Source organism: Dreissena polymorpha, chromosome 1, assembly GCF_020536995.1.
Source record: "Dreissena polymorpha isolate Duluth1 chromosome 1, UMN_Dpol_1.0, whole genome shotgun sequence".
In the NCBI taxonomy this organism is placed as follows: Eukaryota; Metazoa; Mollusca; class Bivalvia; order Myida; family Dreissenidae; genus Dreissena; species Dreissena polymorpha.
In genome coordinates, this window is record NC_068355.1 from 50,205,653 (window position 1) to 50,219,941 (window position 14,289).

At 36.4% G+C, this 14,289-nt stretch overlaps 2 protein-coding genes across 2 annotated transcripts; one reads left to right on the forward strand and one right to left on the reverse strand.

Moving 5' to 3' along the window:
- The first annotated feature begins 1,042 nt into the window (after nucleotides 1-1,042).
- On the forward strand, nucleotides 1,043-2,742 carry LOC127880127 (complement C1q tumor necrosis factor-related protein 3-like). Its single transcript, XM_052427366.1, has 3 exons — nucleotides 1,043-1,209; nucleotides 1,792-1,991; nucleotides 2,165-2,742. The coding sequence occupies exons 2-3, from the start codon at nucleotides 1,799-1,801 to the stop codon at nucleotides 2,593-2,595; spliced, it is 624 nt and encodes a 207-aa protein (XP_052283326.1). The 5' UTR covers nucleotides 1,043-1,209; nucleotides 1,792-1,798; the 3' UTR covers nucleotides 2,596-2,742.
- On the reverse strand, nucleotides 2,741-4,907 carry LOC127880146 (complement C1q tumor necrosis factor-related protein 3-like). The gene is made up of 2 exons (XM_052427385.1): nucleotides 4,628-4,907; nucleotides 2,741-3,556 (listed from the first exon to the last, which is right to left on the reverse strand). The coding sequence occupies exons 1-2, from the start codon at nucleotides 4,791-4,793 to the stop codon at nucleotides 3,117-3,119; spliced, it is 606 nt and encodes a 201-aa protein (XP_052283345.1). The 5' UTR covers nucleotides 4,794-4,907; the 3' UTR covers nucleotides 2,741-3,116.
- Nucleotides 4,908-14,289: the final 9,382 nt, after the last annotated feature.

Genomic DNA, 14,289 nt, shown 5'->3' on the forward strand with positions numbered 1-14,289 from the left:
AAATGGCGACCAATGCTTTATGAGATTTGGTGTGACGTTTAAACCCGATATTGCGGTGAGACCTGTATAATCCCCAGAAGTGTTCCCGTGTGCGACACCTGGGTGACGGGAGGTCGCCGCAGCGGCGAACATGACACGGTGAAAGAATGAATTATGTATCCAAACATTACGTGTCATGAACTTTGCTAAGACCATAGCAATAATATTTTTCATCGAACGAATACATGTTCAGTCGTTTTAAATGGCCTTGTACTAAGTGTTGCTTTTTTTCAGTAATCCATTTACAGTCATAACATACAGCCGCATTGGAAGCTCCGGAACACTAGGGCCGCGGCCGCATTGGAAGCTCCGGAACACAAGGGCCGCGGCTGATGTGATTGCGCACATTATTTATGCCAGATGAGCGTTTATGAAATTTTCTAGGTTGGCTTTGGGCATAAATTTCCACTACTATTTCAGTAAATATTTACTCATGAACGACACTTTATGGTTAAGTCGGAAGTGCTATGTCGCTCCCGCATATGAGCTTATTAATTTTATGTATTTGTGGCAGCAAGTAGGCATATTGCAAATTCGTCAATATGGTCCTTTAAATATTTGCACATGTTTATATTGCATTAACAGAAACCCGTAGTGCTGATGATATTTTAAACAACATATCGAAAAAAATAAATATTATATTGCTTATAATTGGGATCGGTGTATAAGGGTACACATGGTGGCATTAAGTACGTCCCCAGTGTCTGACGTAACATTGTCTTTTCATCAATCAATGAACGTTTGTGTGACCTCAAGAAATCTTGAGTTGACGCCATTGCCTGTTGAGCAACGTAAACGAGCGTTACCGTTATACAAGCATGAATATTTTTGTGATTGCACTTTTACAATAAATTCGTTGCCAAATAATATGACAGTGTTCCACATGTGTAGGGAAAATTGACCTTACAGAATGTTTTCAAGTAATCACCAGTATTATCAAGAAGATATGACAAATTCGATAATTTTAGATAATAGGTAGTATATGTCTATTGGTTATACATATATGTGTGTACAACCGAATTCGTCGAGGGGGTTGACGTCCTTATCTGTCGATGAAGACCGTGCAGAATTCTTATACTGACCCATCGTGATTCTATTATCTTGCCAACCATATTGAATTGTTGATTTTGACATTATTACTGACATTGAACCGCAGACAAACAAAATCAGGTATGCTTTATATCGTGTTCCTTTATGGTATACATCAATTTATAAATTATTGGCCATGTACTGATAATACGACTATCATAGTTTCCTCTCTTTCGTATTTATGTAATTAACGTCCAAAACGCTATATTTTACACATCGAATCAAAGATATTTAAGACTTTAAAATTATTATATTTACCGGTATTAGGAGTATCAAAAAGTGTTATAGTTCACCGAGGACGTACGGAAATATACCAACAATTATATGAACCTTACTTTAGAACAAGCACGATCCCATATGTACGTGTTAGTACTGATGTAATAAAGTAAATGTATTGACGTACAGCAATGTTGAAACCACATATACATGCGTATAACTTAATACATGTTAACTGCTTCTCGTTTAAGATTATCTTTTTTTAATGCTACGCTTTTTGTTTAAAGAAAAAATACGTGTCAACTTATTCAAAAGCCTTTTAAGAGTCGATACAAGCGACGTAATTAGTGAAAAATAAATAGGCAGACTGACGTATGTTATTCATTCACGATTTGTTTGAATACATGAACATGTATATTCGACTAATTCGAGCTTCGTCCATTGCAGAAGCAGCATGTTCAAATGTAGCACCCTGGTGATGTTGGCGTCAGTGATGTCCGGGATACAGGCGTTCCTGCTGGACGACAACTCACTACAAAACCTTATCAACCTCATTTCGGCTGAGAAAAAGATGCGCGCGCAGGTTGAAGCGGATATCCGGGAACTTGACCAAAACATAAAAAATCTGCAAAACGACCACACGATTAGTGAGTAATTATAGTTAAGTGACATAAATAAACGATATTTCATGTTGTCATGACTCCACTTTGTTTATTTACACAAATTCATGAACTTTATCAAGACAATTTATAAAAGCGATACGTTCGTATATTTTTTTGCTTTATGCATCAAAGCAATACAGTTCTGGGTTGCCTTTCAGGCCTGTGCAAGTGCCCTGCTACGGGTGTGATAGCTTTCTCCGCCTCGCTCACGAACGATATTAGCAACTTCGGCTCCCTACAACCACTCGTCTTCGACCACGTCACCACCAACGTAGGCGGGGCATACGACGCTCGTCATGGTACGTTCCGAGTTCCGGTAACCGGCGTGTACCAGTTCACTGTTTCCGCTCAGCAGGGTACAGCTACCACTTGGATAGGCTTAGAACTAGTGGTGGACGGACAAGCGATCGCCCGCGTAAAGACTGGCGACAACGGGTACTACAACCAGGCAACCAACGTCGTCAGCGCTCGAGTCACAAGCGGAAGTGACGTATGGGTACGCCACATGACGGTCTCGGACAACAATCGCGTTGTTGGAGACGGCGGTTTTTTCACGTCTTTTTCTGGTTACTTGATCTCTGCTGATTGAATGTGTTGTTACCCTATAAATGTCACTCAGTGCCAGAACCAATATTTTGCAAGATTATATTTTAGAATATAAGTGGATGGATTATACATGAAATGAAGCAATTTCAGTTTTAATTTGAAGGTATAATAAATAAAATGCAGTACAATTCTTTTTTTATTAATTTTTTTATTCGCTTAAAACATTACAAGATAAATTGTCTACGTAAGCAACAGAGTTGAAGTAATGAAGACGGAGGAATAGACAGGAATGAACCTGAATGCATTTTGGAAAGAAACAAATTATAAAATCCATTTTTCCATTAGAAAATTGCTATTTGTCTCATTTCCGTACTGAGTGTAGACTATATTTCCACGGCTAGTTGACTAAAAGCCACGTTCTGAACCGTTAGTTATGATCGGCAAGATTTACGATCATTATCTACATTGTATATTCATGAAGAATCTTCTTGTATAAGTAAGGTATTTTAAAGTTCCTATAATCACATACATCAACAAGTTATTACGGATTCCATTTTATTGTTTTCACAACTGATATAAGAGGAATCCAGAGACGGTAGAGATCCCTTCTGCCCAGAGATATGTGGACCCCGTCTCGTAGGCAGGCCACACCTCGTCCCCCCGGGTCATGTTGACTAAAACAAAGTTGGTTCCCATGGACAACTGACGACTGGTGTAATGTCCGGTCTTGACCAAGAGAACCGGACCGTTGTTGCGCTTCAATTGCATCGACACCCAGTACGGGCTGCTGACGTAGGCGGTCAAGGACAGACCGTAGATGCCGGACACTGGCGCTTGAAAATGGCCGTCGTTGAACGTAAACGGAGCCCCAACGTTTATGAGATCAGATGTGAAGTTAAAACCCGAGCTTGTGGTGAGACCCGACACCGTGGCAGGAAGTGTTCCCGTGTACGCCACCTGAAAGACGGGAGGCGGCGGCGGGGGCGTCGTACACGAACACGGCACTGTGAAAACAAATAGGAGTTGGTGATTTGATTGAAACTCGGATGTTCGCAACGAACACACATGAAATAAATTGGTCGCTTTTCGCTTAAAATTATACCGAATCTCATGCGAGTTAACTTACTTATTCATAAACACCAATATTAAAAAAAACTAGTGACCTGAAAATCAATAGGGGTCATCTGCGGGTCGCGATCAATGTACCTATGAAGTGTCATGATCCTAGGCAAAAGCGTTCTTGAGTTATCATCCGAAAATCATTTTACTATTTCGGGTCACCGTGACCTTGACCTTTGACCTTGTGACCTCAAAATCAATAGGGGTAATCTGCAAGTCATGATCAATCTACCTATGAAGTTTCATGATCTTAGGCGTATGCGTTCTTGAGTTATCCGAAAACCATTTTACTATTTCGGGTCACCGTGACCTTGACCTTTGACCTAGTGACCTCAAAATCAATAGAGGTCATCTGCGAGTCATGATTAATCTACCCATGAAGTTTCATGATCCTAGACGTATGCGTTCTTGAGTTATCATCCGGAAACCATTTTACTATTTCGGGTCACCGTGACCTTGACCTTTGACCTAGTGACCTCAAAATCAATAGGGGTCATCTGCAAATCATGATCAATCTACCCATGAAGTTTCATGATCCTAGGCGTATGCGTTCTTGAGTTATCATTCAAAAACCATTTTACTATTTCTGGTCACCGTGACCTTGACCTAGTGACCTCAAAATCAATAGGGGTCATCTGCGAGTCATGATCAATGTACCTATGAAGTTTCATGATCCTAGGCCCAAGCGTTCTTGAGTTATCGTCTGACAACCACCTGGTGGACGGACCGATCGACAGACCGACCGACAGACCGACATGAGCAAAGCAATATACCCCCTCTTCTTCGAAGGGGGGCATACAATATAATTAGAGTATAACATTTTAGAGTACCGATTAAAACAAACCACTCGTAAAAAAACCGAAAGAAGACAAAACAATTAATTAATAAATGTTAAGTTATTTTATTTTAGCATGTTAAAGGTAATGAGTTGGATTCCGAGGCGCCATTTGTGTTACCTATAGTGGACGCCAAAGCCTCCATTCGCTGACGTAGAGCATGAACCCGCGTCGTTAAAGTCTCACGTAACGTCGTTTCCTCATTGATCAGGAAGCGTAACTGTGACGCTGAATCTGCTGCTGACGTCAGAGAGACGCAAACGAATATAACCGTTGTCACAAGCATCTTTATAGACGATATTTCAACGAAGCGTTGAATAAGCGTCCGTGAGAATTATGGAGGTAACATATATAGTAATTATTTAACATGCGCCTTTTGATAAAGATGAAAACTAAGATAACGGTCGTGGTGATGTCATATGTCAGCGTTCTTATCTGTCTAAGTCTACCACAAGGAAACAACGGTGCTGCCTGTACGAAAACGAAATGCGCTGTAATAGAAACAAAAACGCTGAATAACATTTCCCATATACGTGTAATAGAAGGTAAGTCCTTCCTGGCCGATATGGTTGAAATTCGTTATATTGTGTGCTTTTGGTGAACTGAAAGTATGTAATACATTTTGAATTTAAAAGCGATAATTGGGATAACTTTTGCATCATTTTGGTAAAAACAAATTTTAGAAATAAGTTCATTCGAATATTGTGCACATAAACCCTTCCATTCCAGTAAAAGACAATGTACCCACGTGCTTGCGTTGGCTTTCCTTTAGTATACTTAAAACCTGATAATCTCAAGGCTGACATTTAGGCGCGATTGGTCATTGTCGGCTCTGGTACTATTTGTATGTACCCCGGGTACACTACTTGCATGTACCCCGGGTACATGTTAGTATACTTACATGTATCCCGGATACGGTAAATATACTTAAACGTACCCGGCCGATATTAGATTGTACCCGAGTTTGATTCCCGCCAAAAATCCGCTGTCGTAAAACGCTTTACCGATCAGCGGAATGGCGAAACAACCTTCTATTAAAAAGAAACTTCATCAACATGCTTTTTGAATGTGAGTTTCGATAATATAGAGGCCATTTAACAGAAAATTGACATAAAAATGAACATAAATAATTTAAAAAAACGACAACGACCGATTTAGCGTTTAAATTCCCGGGTACGTTTTAGTATATTTACCGTAACCGGGGTACATGTAAGTTAACTTAAGTGTACCCGGGGTACATGTAAGTAGTACCCGAGCCGACAATGACCAATCGAGCGACATTTAGCCGCTCAACAGGGACACCATACCAACAGAGGAGAGTTTATTCCTGCTGAACTGTATGTGGACAGTGACTACGATTCGACTATTCAATGTGGGGTATGCACACAGTCTGATATTACATGTTTATAACATGCACACACAAGATTTGAAAACAATAAAAACAAAAGAATGTAATTACGAAAACAAACTGATAGAACATAAGAAAATATAAAGATGTCACTGACTCAGATGTATATGACAAACTAACTGCATGTAAAAATGAGATATCAAAGTCTAAGGTAAAAAGCAAAACAACTAAAACGACCCGAAACAAATCTGAATGAAACACACCAAGAGCCTCTACCTTGCCCCTCTTTTGAGAATAAAGATGAATCAATAGGCGATGAAGACAAATGTTATATGTGCAATTTGTTCACACCACAGGTGTCTGGAGCAACATCACACATCTTCAATACATGGGCCCAGTTAGTGGGTGTATTAGAATAGAATAGAAGACCATGACAGCATTTCAGAGTGGTAAGGATGCCGGAAACATTCTTCTGTTTAAATTGAAACGAATAATAGTGAATTTGTGAATGACAATAACGCTGTACATATCTTTTAATAATGTATTATTATTCTGTTTGACTTTCTTTTATTTCACATTTGCACAAGAAATCAAAGTAAACTTCTAGCAATAAGTTAGTTTGGCCCAAATTAATTGCTCTACCTTCGGCCTACCAGGAATTGTCATATCAGGACAGCAAAGCACAATGGCAGACGCTTGATACTTATGTAAAAATTGTTGACCTTTAAGTCATTTACAAACATTGTTTTGAAGACATGTTAGAACCAAACAGCGAATGATGTTTTTACTTTAAAAAGTTAATGTTCGTTATAACTGTTATTTTTTGCTAGGATTAAAATATTGACAATAAGAGATTGCCAAGCAATATTGTCCCTTAGCGGTGAAACTCCACCATTGTCAGTATTTTTTTATAAATATTTGTTGCCATAGCAACCTGAATTCTTAACGTAGGAACAAAATGAATTGACGTGCATAATCTCCATATTGCCATCTGTCCATGATTCAAGTTTCATGAAAAAATATGAAGAACTTTTAAAGTTATCGCAGGATCAAGAAAAGTGTGACGGGCTGACAGACAGACTGACGCACAGAGCGCAAACCATAAGTCCTCTCTGGTTTCACTGGTAGGGGACAATAAATATCAAGGTTGCAAATTACAGGATCACAGGTGGTTAGCATGTGGCTATGATATTAATTAGTAAAAACATCATTTTGAATGGAAAAAAAAATAAAAAAATTACAGTGACTTTTTTTCCAGAGAAGTTGATTTTTCATTATAATTTGATGTTTTTACTAATTAATATCATAGCCACACGCTTATCACCTGTGTCGGGGATATAGCATGTGAAAACATTAAACCTTTGCAACCATGCAACGACCATTAACATTAAACCTGCAACGGCCAACAAGAAGAAGCTATACTAGCTAACCTATATGTAACTAAGGTTTGAAAAACAGAGGACAACCTTGAAGACTTTTGAGTCCTTTATTCCAATAACAAATACACCACTACACATGTACCCAACAAATATCATATAAATAACATGCGTTGTGATTCTTAAAATCTTCACAGATTTTTTAATGTACAAAATAAAAAATATTGTTTTGTCTTTGATATTCTGATATATACAAAAAAAAGAATAAAAAAACAAGCCTGAAAGACAAATTAAAATTAATATATCAATATTCCAATAGGTAGATGATATCAGGCAAATGGGAAATGGTCATTGAAAACATTACAAGTGCTTCATGTAGGAAGGGTTTAACCTACTCAAATGATTAATTTTTTTGCCTATATCTGTGTTGCTTGCATAATCATTAACCTTATTACAGATGTTCTTATATACAAGTTACCTGTTCAACAAACTAAATGTATGCAAACGGAACAACAGTCATCCAGGTATGCATCCATGGTAACAAAATTGTATGGTAATTAAAAAACATTTTATGACAATTTATCGAAATTAAATTGCATTTTTACAAAATTAAGTTTTAATCATATCAGTACAGTTGTTATAAACATTGCAGAGATTGTTCTATTGGCATTTATTGCAGAGTACAAAATTTGAAAAAAAATATTGCTGCACAAGTTTTCAACGTGCGTATCATCTATTTTTTTAATCTTAAAAAATCTTTTTCAAACGCCATGTTCCTAAATAATCAGCAAAAAAAATAATTAAATGACAAAAATATAATAAACGGTAATCATGGAACTTACCAAATTTGCATATATTTAAACAAATGACTGGCTATTTAAAATGCATGTTACACAATGAAAATATAGGATTAAAGAGTGTGTACAATTAATACCTACATACTATATTAACCCAACAGTGTAATCCCACAGTGCAAATGTAAAAAAATCAAATAAATACCCAAACATATGAATTTTATTGTACTAAATAGAATGGATACAAATTCAACTTAACTACTTATCCAACAGGAAAAAATTATCTTGTTCACAGATCAAGATAACAAGAAACACGGCAAAACCACGAAACAACATTTTCCATGTTTAACCAATTTATTTACTACACATTATTTGTTATCTGCGCTATTCAAAGCTAGATCTGCATATACTGTAACTACCTTCCCACAAAATGTCAGTGCAATACCTTCAATGAAAATCGTTATTTTTAGCAAAAGCAACCTTAACCTCACCGGCCACAAGTAAGTCATGGTCTCCATCCATTATTGGTATATCCAAAATTTCTTCAATGTTGGACAATTTAAATTGAAGATATTAACCAGATCAATTGTGTGCATGTTGACCTATGTTTAGCCTATTTACATGATTTATGATGATATAATAATAGGATTGATATATTCTTAGGTGAGTCTTGCACACAGACAAAATTTATCATGCTCTGCACAAAACATGAATGATTTGAGCTCTGGAAAAACCTTGCACTCGTCCATTTCTAAGGCTTGTATGAAAAACTTCATCTCTTTTCAAATACTCACATAAAATCCTCTATGAATAACACAACATAAACTTAGATTGTCGCAAAATTCAGATTTTAAAATACAATATTGAATTATATTGTGCATGTGATGGTTACAATGGTGTCAGTTAAAGAACATGCTAAAAAACAAAACGTACCATCTTATATAACATAAGATACAAACATAAAACTAATATACTAATTCACACAAAACCCCACTTAAAGTGATTCTCCCTTATATAACTACACAGAATATATATAGCTTGAAAACATTGCATGTTTTGTTACCAAGTATGCAATACAAAGCATTTTGTATAAAAATAATATTATATTTTTTTTTTATAAATATGCCAATAAGAAACATATTCTGCCATTTTGTTGTTTTAAACATATTTCAGGCCTGTTTTGTTGTCATATATCTGTGAAGAAGGGTTTGGCAAGAATAATATTTGCTTAAATACAATCACATCAGATGTACATGGTAAAATATTCAGTAGTTTTTGTTTTGCAAATAACATGTTATTAGTTAACAAGACAAGTACAGGTACTTCGTTTTGTAAACATAGTCCTTCATCATGAAGCTGTTGATTTTTTATTATTCAAATAAAAATGTTGTTCAACGATTGTTTAATATTGAACATGGACTAGAAATGTATGGCACTTGTTTCCAAAGCAAATCATTGGACATTTTTAAAATGAAAAGCAACCAACGTATTTACTTTAAAAATGTTATAACTGACAATTTACACATGCATATTCAAAGTGTACTATATAACTACTTTGCTTAATTAAAAGACTGTATTTCTTTCAAACCATATGCAAATTTGGTTGATTATCACAAGTTACATTTCAATTATGAAGAAGCAATAATAAAAAATCAAAATGATAGTAAATCTTAAATTACAATCATTTGAGACATTTATATCTGAAACGTTATTAATACAAAAATACAACAATTTCCATGCATTTTATGTTTTCATATTTTTTAGAAGTGTATTTTAAATATCTTTAATTCAAAAATATGAACAATATTCCAATACAAACAAATGAATAAACAACAACAATTAATTGGGTCGCTTTCTGAGAAAACTGGGCATAATGCATGTGCGTTAAGTGTCATCCCAGATGAGCCTGTGCAGTCTGCACAGGCTTATCTCAGGGACGACACTTTACGCCTAAACTGGATTTCTGCTACGAAGAGACTTCATTTAAACGAAAAAATGTCCTAAAAGCGGAAAGTGTAATCACTGATTAGCCTGTGCGGACTTCACAGGCTAATCTGGGACAACACTTTACGCACATGCATTATGCCCAGTTTTCTCACAACGTGACACAATTAACATTAAAATTTAACAACCGGTTGTGAGATGGCCTTTTTTATGCTATATACAAGCTGTGAGACTACGGAGACACTATTTAAGCATTGCCAGCACAAATCATACATACATATCAAGAATGGAATGTTCACCCATTTAAAAACAAACAAACAAGATTCATTAAGAGATCACAACACTAAATTGCTTTTATGTCAGCATCAAGTCTTAGTTATAAATGGAAGGACTTTCATAGACATAGATACGGCAAGTTCAAACCAATCAAGGTTGCTGTGGTGTAATGGATATGCTGTCCGACTAGCGACCTGGACGTCACGGGTTTGACCCCACGGTGAGAGTGTTCTTTAGTTCTCCCCCAAAGACATTAAGTACAGGTTCTAGGCCCAGGAAACGGACTCGAGAGTGTTTCAAAATCCTAAGGCTTCTGATTCAATCAAGCTAAAAAAATAGGTTTAAACTAAACTAATCACATCATACAAATTACTGTAAAATGTTCAAGTTGTTCATATCGGTAATTAATGAGATAAAAGTTATTTATACTTGAGGTACTTAAGTATTTAATTGACACATTCATTGTTTAATTGATTTTTGAATTGCTTATTACTCAGAGGTTTATATATTAAAAAGATGGTCATCATTTAATGTGCCCATTACAGTATTTTTTTAAATTATGTCTCAACAACATGTTCCAATATTTGAATATAGGCAGAGAAGTGAAAATTATCTGCCTCACCCTGACAGCCATTTTATCAACACACCAACGTGATTTGCATGTATGTGGTAGAATGTCATCCACGGGGCATACTGTTTGAAGATTTCAACATCTATTCAGTTTTTTTAGTCAGGCAGTCATACAATTAGACAAAATTATAATGACATAAAGTCAAACTGCTTGGTCTGATAATTGGACTTTTTTTTAAAGAGTCATTTGAACAAAGTTAATTTTTTAGTTCAAGCTTATATATTTAAGCTCGATTACATTGAAAGCCTCAGGCTTATTTAAATGCTCTAAAGTTTGTAACCTGGACCTCTGAACCAGTGCTTGGTGACTTTGGGAGAGATCTAAAGAACGCTCTCAAAATAAGGATGGAGCCCACAACCTCCAAGTCGCTCAGCAAAAACAATATCCACTCTTTTCTGCCACTTTTTTGTTTCTTTATTTTTTTTTACGTAGTACTTATAGTTTAAGTTTTAGTTTTTATTGTTTCATTAATTGTCTTATAGCTATACACATAGAGTAGTTTTTTTTTATAGTGTCTTGTTGATCTTTCTAACCTATGGTTACTGTGCATGTTTTTTTTACGTAGTACATTTATTATAAGTATAATAGAGTAGTTGTATAGTATAATTGAGTAGTTTTGATCAATTTCTTGTGAAACAGTGTTGCAAAATGTATTCGTATCTGCGACACGTCAAATGCTGTTATGTAAAGCGCCTTTGAACGTGTATCCTTGCATGAAAAGGGCGCTATATAAATCCCATATAATAATAATAATATTTAATAGACACATAGGTACATTGTTTGATTGATTTTTGAATTGATTATTACTCAGAGGTTTATATATTAAGAAGATGGTCATCATTTAATGTGCCCATTACAGTATTAAAAAAAATCTATATTTCAACATGTTCCAATATTTCAATATGGACAGAAGTGAAAATTATCTGCCTCACCCTGACAGCCATTTTTTCAACACACCAACATGTTTTCAATGTATGTGGCAGAATGTCATCCACAGGGCATACTGTTTGAACATTCCAACATCAATTCAGTGATTTTAGTCAGGCAGTCATACAATTAGACAAAATTATGATGACATAAAGTCAAACTGCTTGGTCTGATAATTGGACTTTTTTAAAGAGTCATTTGAACAAATTTTTTTTTTTAGTTCAAGCTGATATATTTAAGCTCGATTACATTGAAAGCCTCAGGCTTATTTAAATGCTCTAAAGTTTGTAACCTGGACCTCTGAACCAGTGCTTGGTGACTTTGGAAAAGATCTAAAGAACGCTCTCAGAATACGGATGGAGCCCACAACCTCCAAGTCGCTCAGCAAAAACCATATCAACTCTGCCACTGAAGAAATTAAATAGAACAAGGGCTGTTTGTAAAACATGCATGCCCCCCATATGGGCTGTCCGTTGAAGTGGCAGCCATTGTGTGAATACGTTTTTTGTCACTGTGACCTTGACCTTTGACCTAGTGACCTGAAAATCAATAGGGGTCATCTGCGAGTCATGATAAATGTACCTATGAAGTGTCATGATCCTAGGCAAAAGCGTTCTTGAGTTATCATCCGGAAGAAATTTTACTGTTTCGGGTCGCCGTGACCTTGACCTTTGACCTGAAAATCAATATGGGTCATCTGCGAGTCATGATCAATGTACCTATGAAGTTTCATGATCCTAGGCGTAAGCGTTCTTGAGTTATCATCCAGAAAACATTTAACTATTTTGGGTCACCGTGACCTTGACCTTTGACCTAGTGACCTCAAAATCAATAGGGGTCATCTGCGAGTAATGATCAATCTACCCATGAAGTTTCATGTTCCTAGGCATATGCGTTCCTGAGTTATCATCTGAAAACCATTTTACTATTTCGGGTCACTGTGACCTTTGACCTAGTGACCTCAAAATCAAAAGGGGTCATCTGCAAGTCATGATCAATCTGCCCATGAAGTTTCATGATCCTAGGCATATGCGTTCTTGAGTTATCATCCGGAAACCATTTTACTATTTCGGGTCACCGTGACCTTGACCTTTGACCTAGTGACCTCAAAATCAATCGGGGTCATCTGCAAGTCATGATCAATCTACCTATGAAGTTTCATTATCCTAGAAGTATGCGTTCTTGAGTTATCATCCGAAAATCATTTTACCATTTCGGGTCACCGTGACCTTGACCTTTGACCTTGTGACCTCAAAATCAATAGGGGTCATCTGCGAGTCATGATCAATCTACCTATGAAGTTTCATGATCCTAGGCGTATGCATTCATGAGTTATCATCCAAAAACCATTTTACTAAGTCGGGTCACCGTGACCTTGACCTTTGACCTAGTGACCTCAAAATCAATAGGGGTCATCTGCGAGTCATGATCTATCTAACAATGAAGTTTCATGATCCTAGGCGTATGCGTTCTTGAGTTATCATCCGGAAACCATTTTACTATTTCGGGTCACCGTGACCTTTGACCTAGTGACCTCAAAATCAATAGGGGTCATCTGCGAGTCATGATCAATCTACCTATGAAGTTTCATGATCCTAGGCGTATGCGTTCTTGAGTTATCATCCGGAAACCATTTTACTATTTCGGGTCACCGGGACCTTGACCTAGTGACCTCAAAATCAATAGGGGTCATCTGCGAGTCATGATCAATGTACCAATGAAGTTTCATGATCCTAGCCCCAAGCGTTCTTGAGTTATCATCCGGAAACCACCTGGTGGACGGACCGACCGACAGACCGACCAACAGACCGACATGTGCAAAGCAATATACTAAGGAAAACATAAAATTATTAAAGTTTTTTGTACTAGTAATTGTCAAAGTAAGCAGTGCTTTAAGCAAAGGGTTCCCCAACCCCCATGCATGTTCCTTTCATATTTGGAAAAACATATAATCCATCCTATGGTTTGAGTCAATTTGAGTTAATGATCAAGGACATGAAAATGGGACAAACCAATCATTCTCTGCTCAGGTGAGCTAAACTCATGTCATCTTTCAAACAGTCTTCAAGAGGCACACAGTCAATGAGCATTAAATGATTGCTGCTTTTGTCGTATAATGTGTTACAAATAAAAATAACTGTAGGCGAATGAAATATCTGAAATTATACTAGATAAACCTGCATATAAACTGCAGGTAGCAATAACAACAATGTAAAACCATAGTTCTTATACTAGTATACTGCATGTCGTTGATTTACTTTTGTAAATTTTCACAAAATTCACAAAAGATAGGTCTTATTTGCTATACAATACTTTTGTTAAAGATCACAAACACTATTACAGTAACAGATAACTGCAATATTAAATATGATTTCAAACGAGATTATAGCCAATAAAAAAGAAACAAAAATCCCTAGGAGAGGCTGAAGCTGAAGCTTTTTCTGAGGTTTCTTAAAAATAATATATTTGGGCTATGCTCTGTGAAA

Bases quoted from the DNA above. Each gene is read 5' to 3' on its own strand.
- LOC127880127 (XM_052427366.1), top strand. From the start codon at position 1,799: ATGTTCAAATGTAGCACCCTGGTGATGTTGGCGTCAGTGATGTCCGGG. The intron at 1,992-2,164 runs GTGAGTAATTAT...GTTGCCTTTCAG, and splicing joins GCAAAACGACCACACGATTA to GCCTGTGCAAGTGCCCTGCT.
- LOC127880146 (XM_052427385.1), bottom strand. From the start codon at position 4,793: ATGCTTGTGACAACGGTTATATTCGTTTGCGTCTCTCTGACGTCAGCA. The intron at 3,557-4,627 runs GTAACACAAATG...TTGTTTTCACAG, and splicing joins GGCTTTGGCGTCCACTATAG to TGCCGTGTTCGTGTACGACG.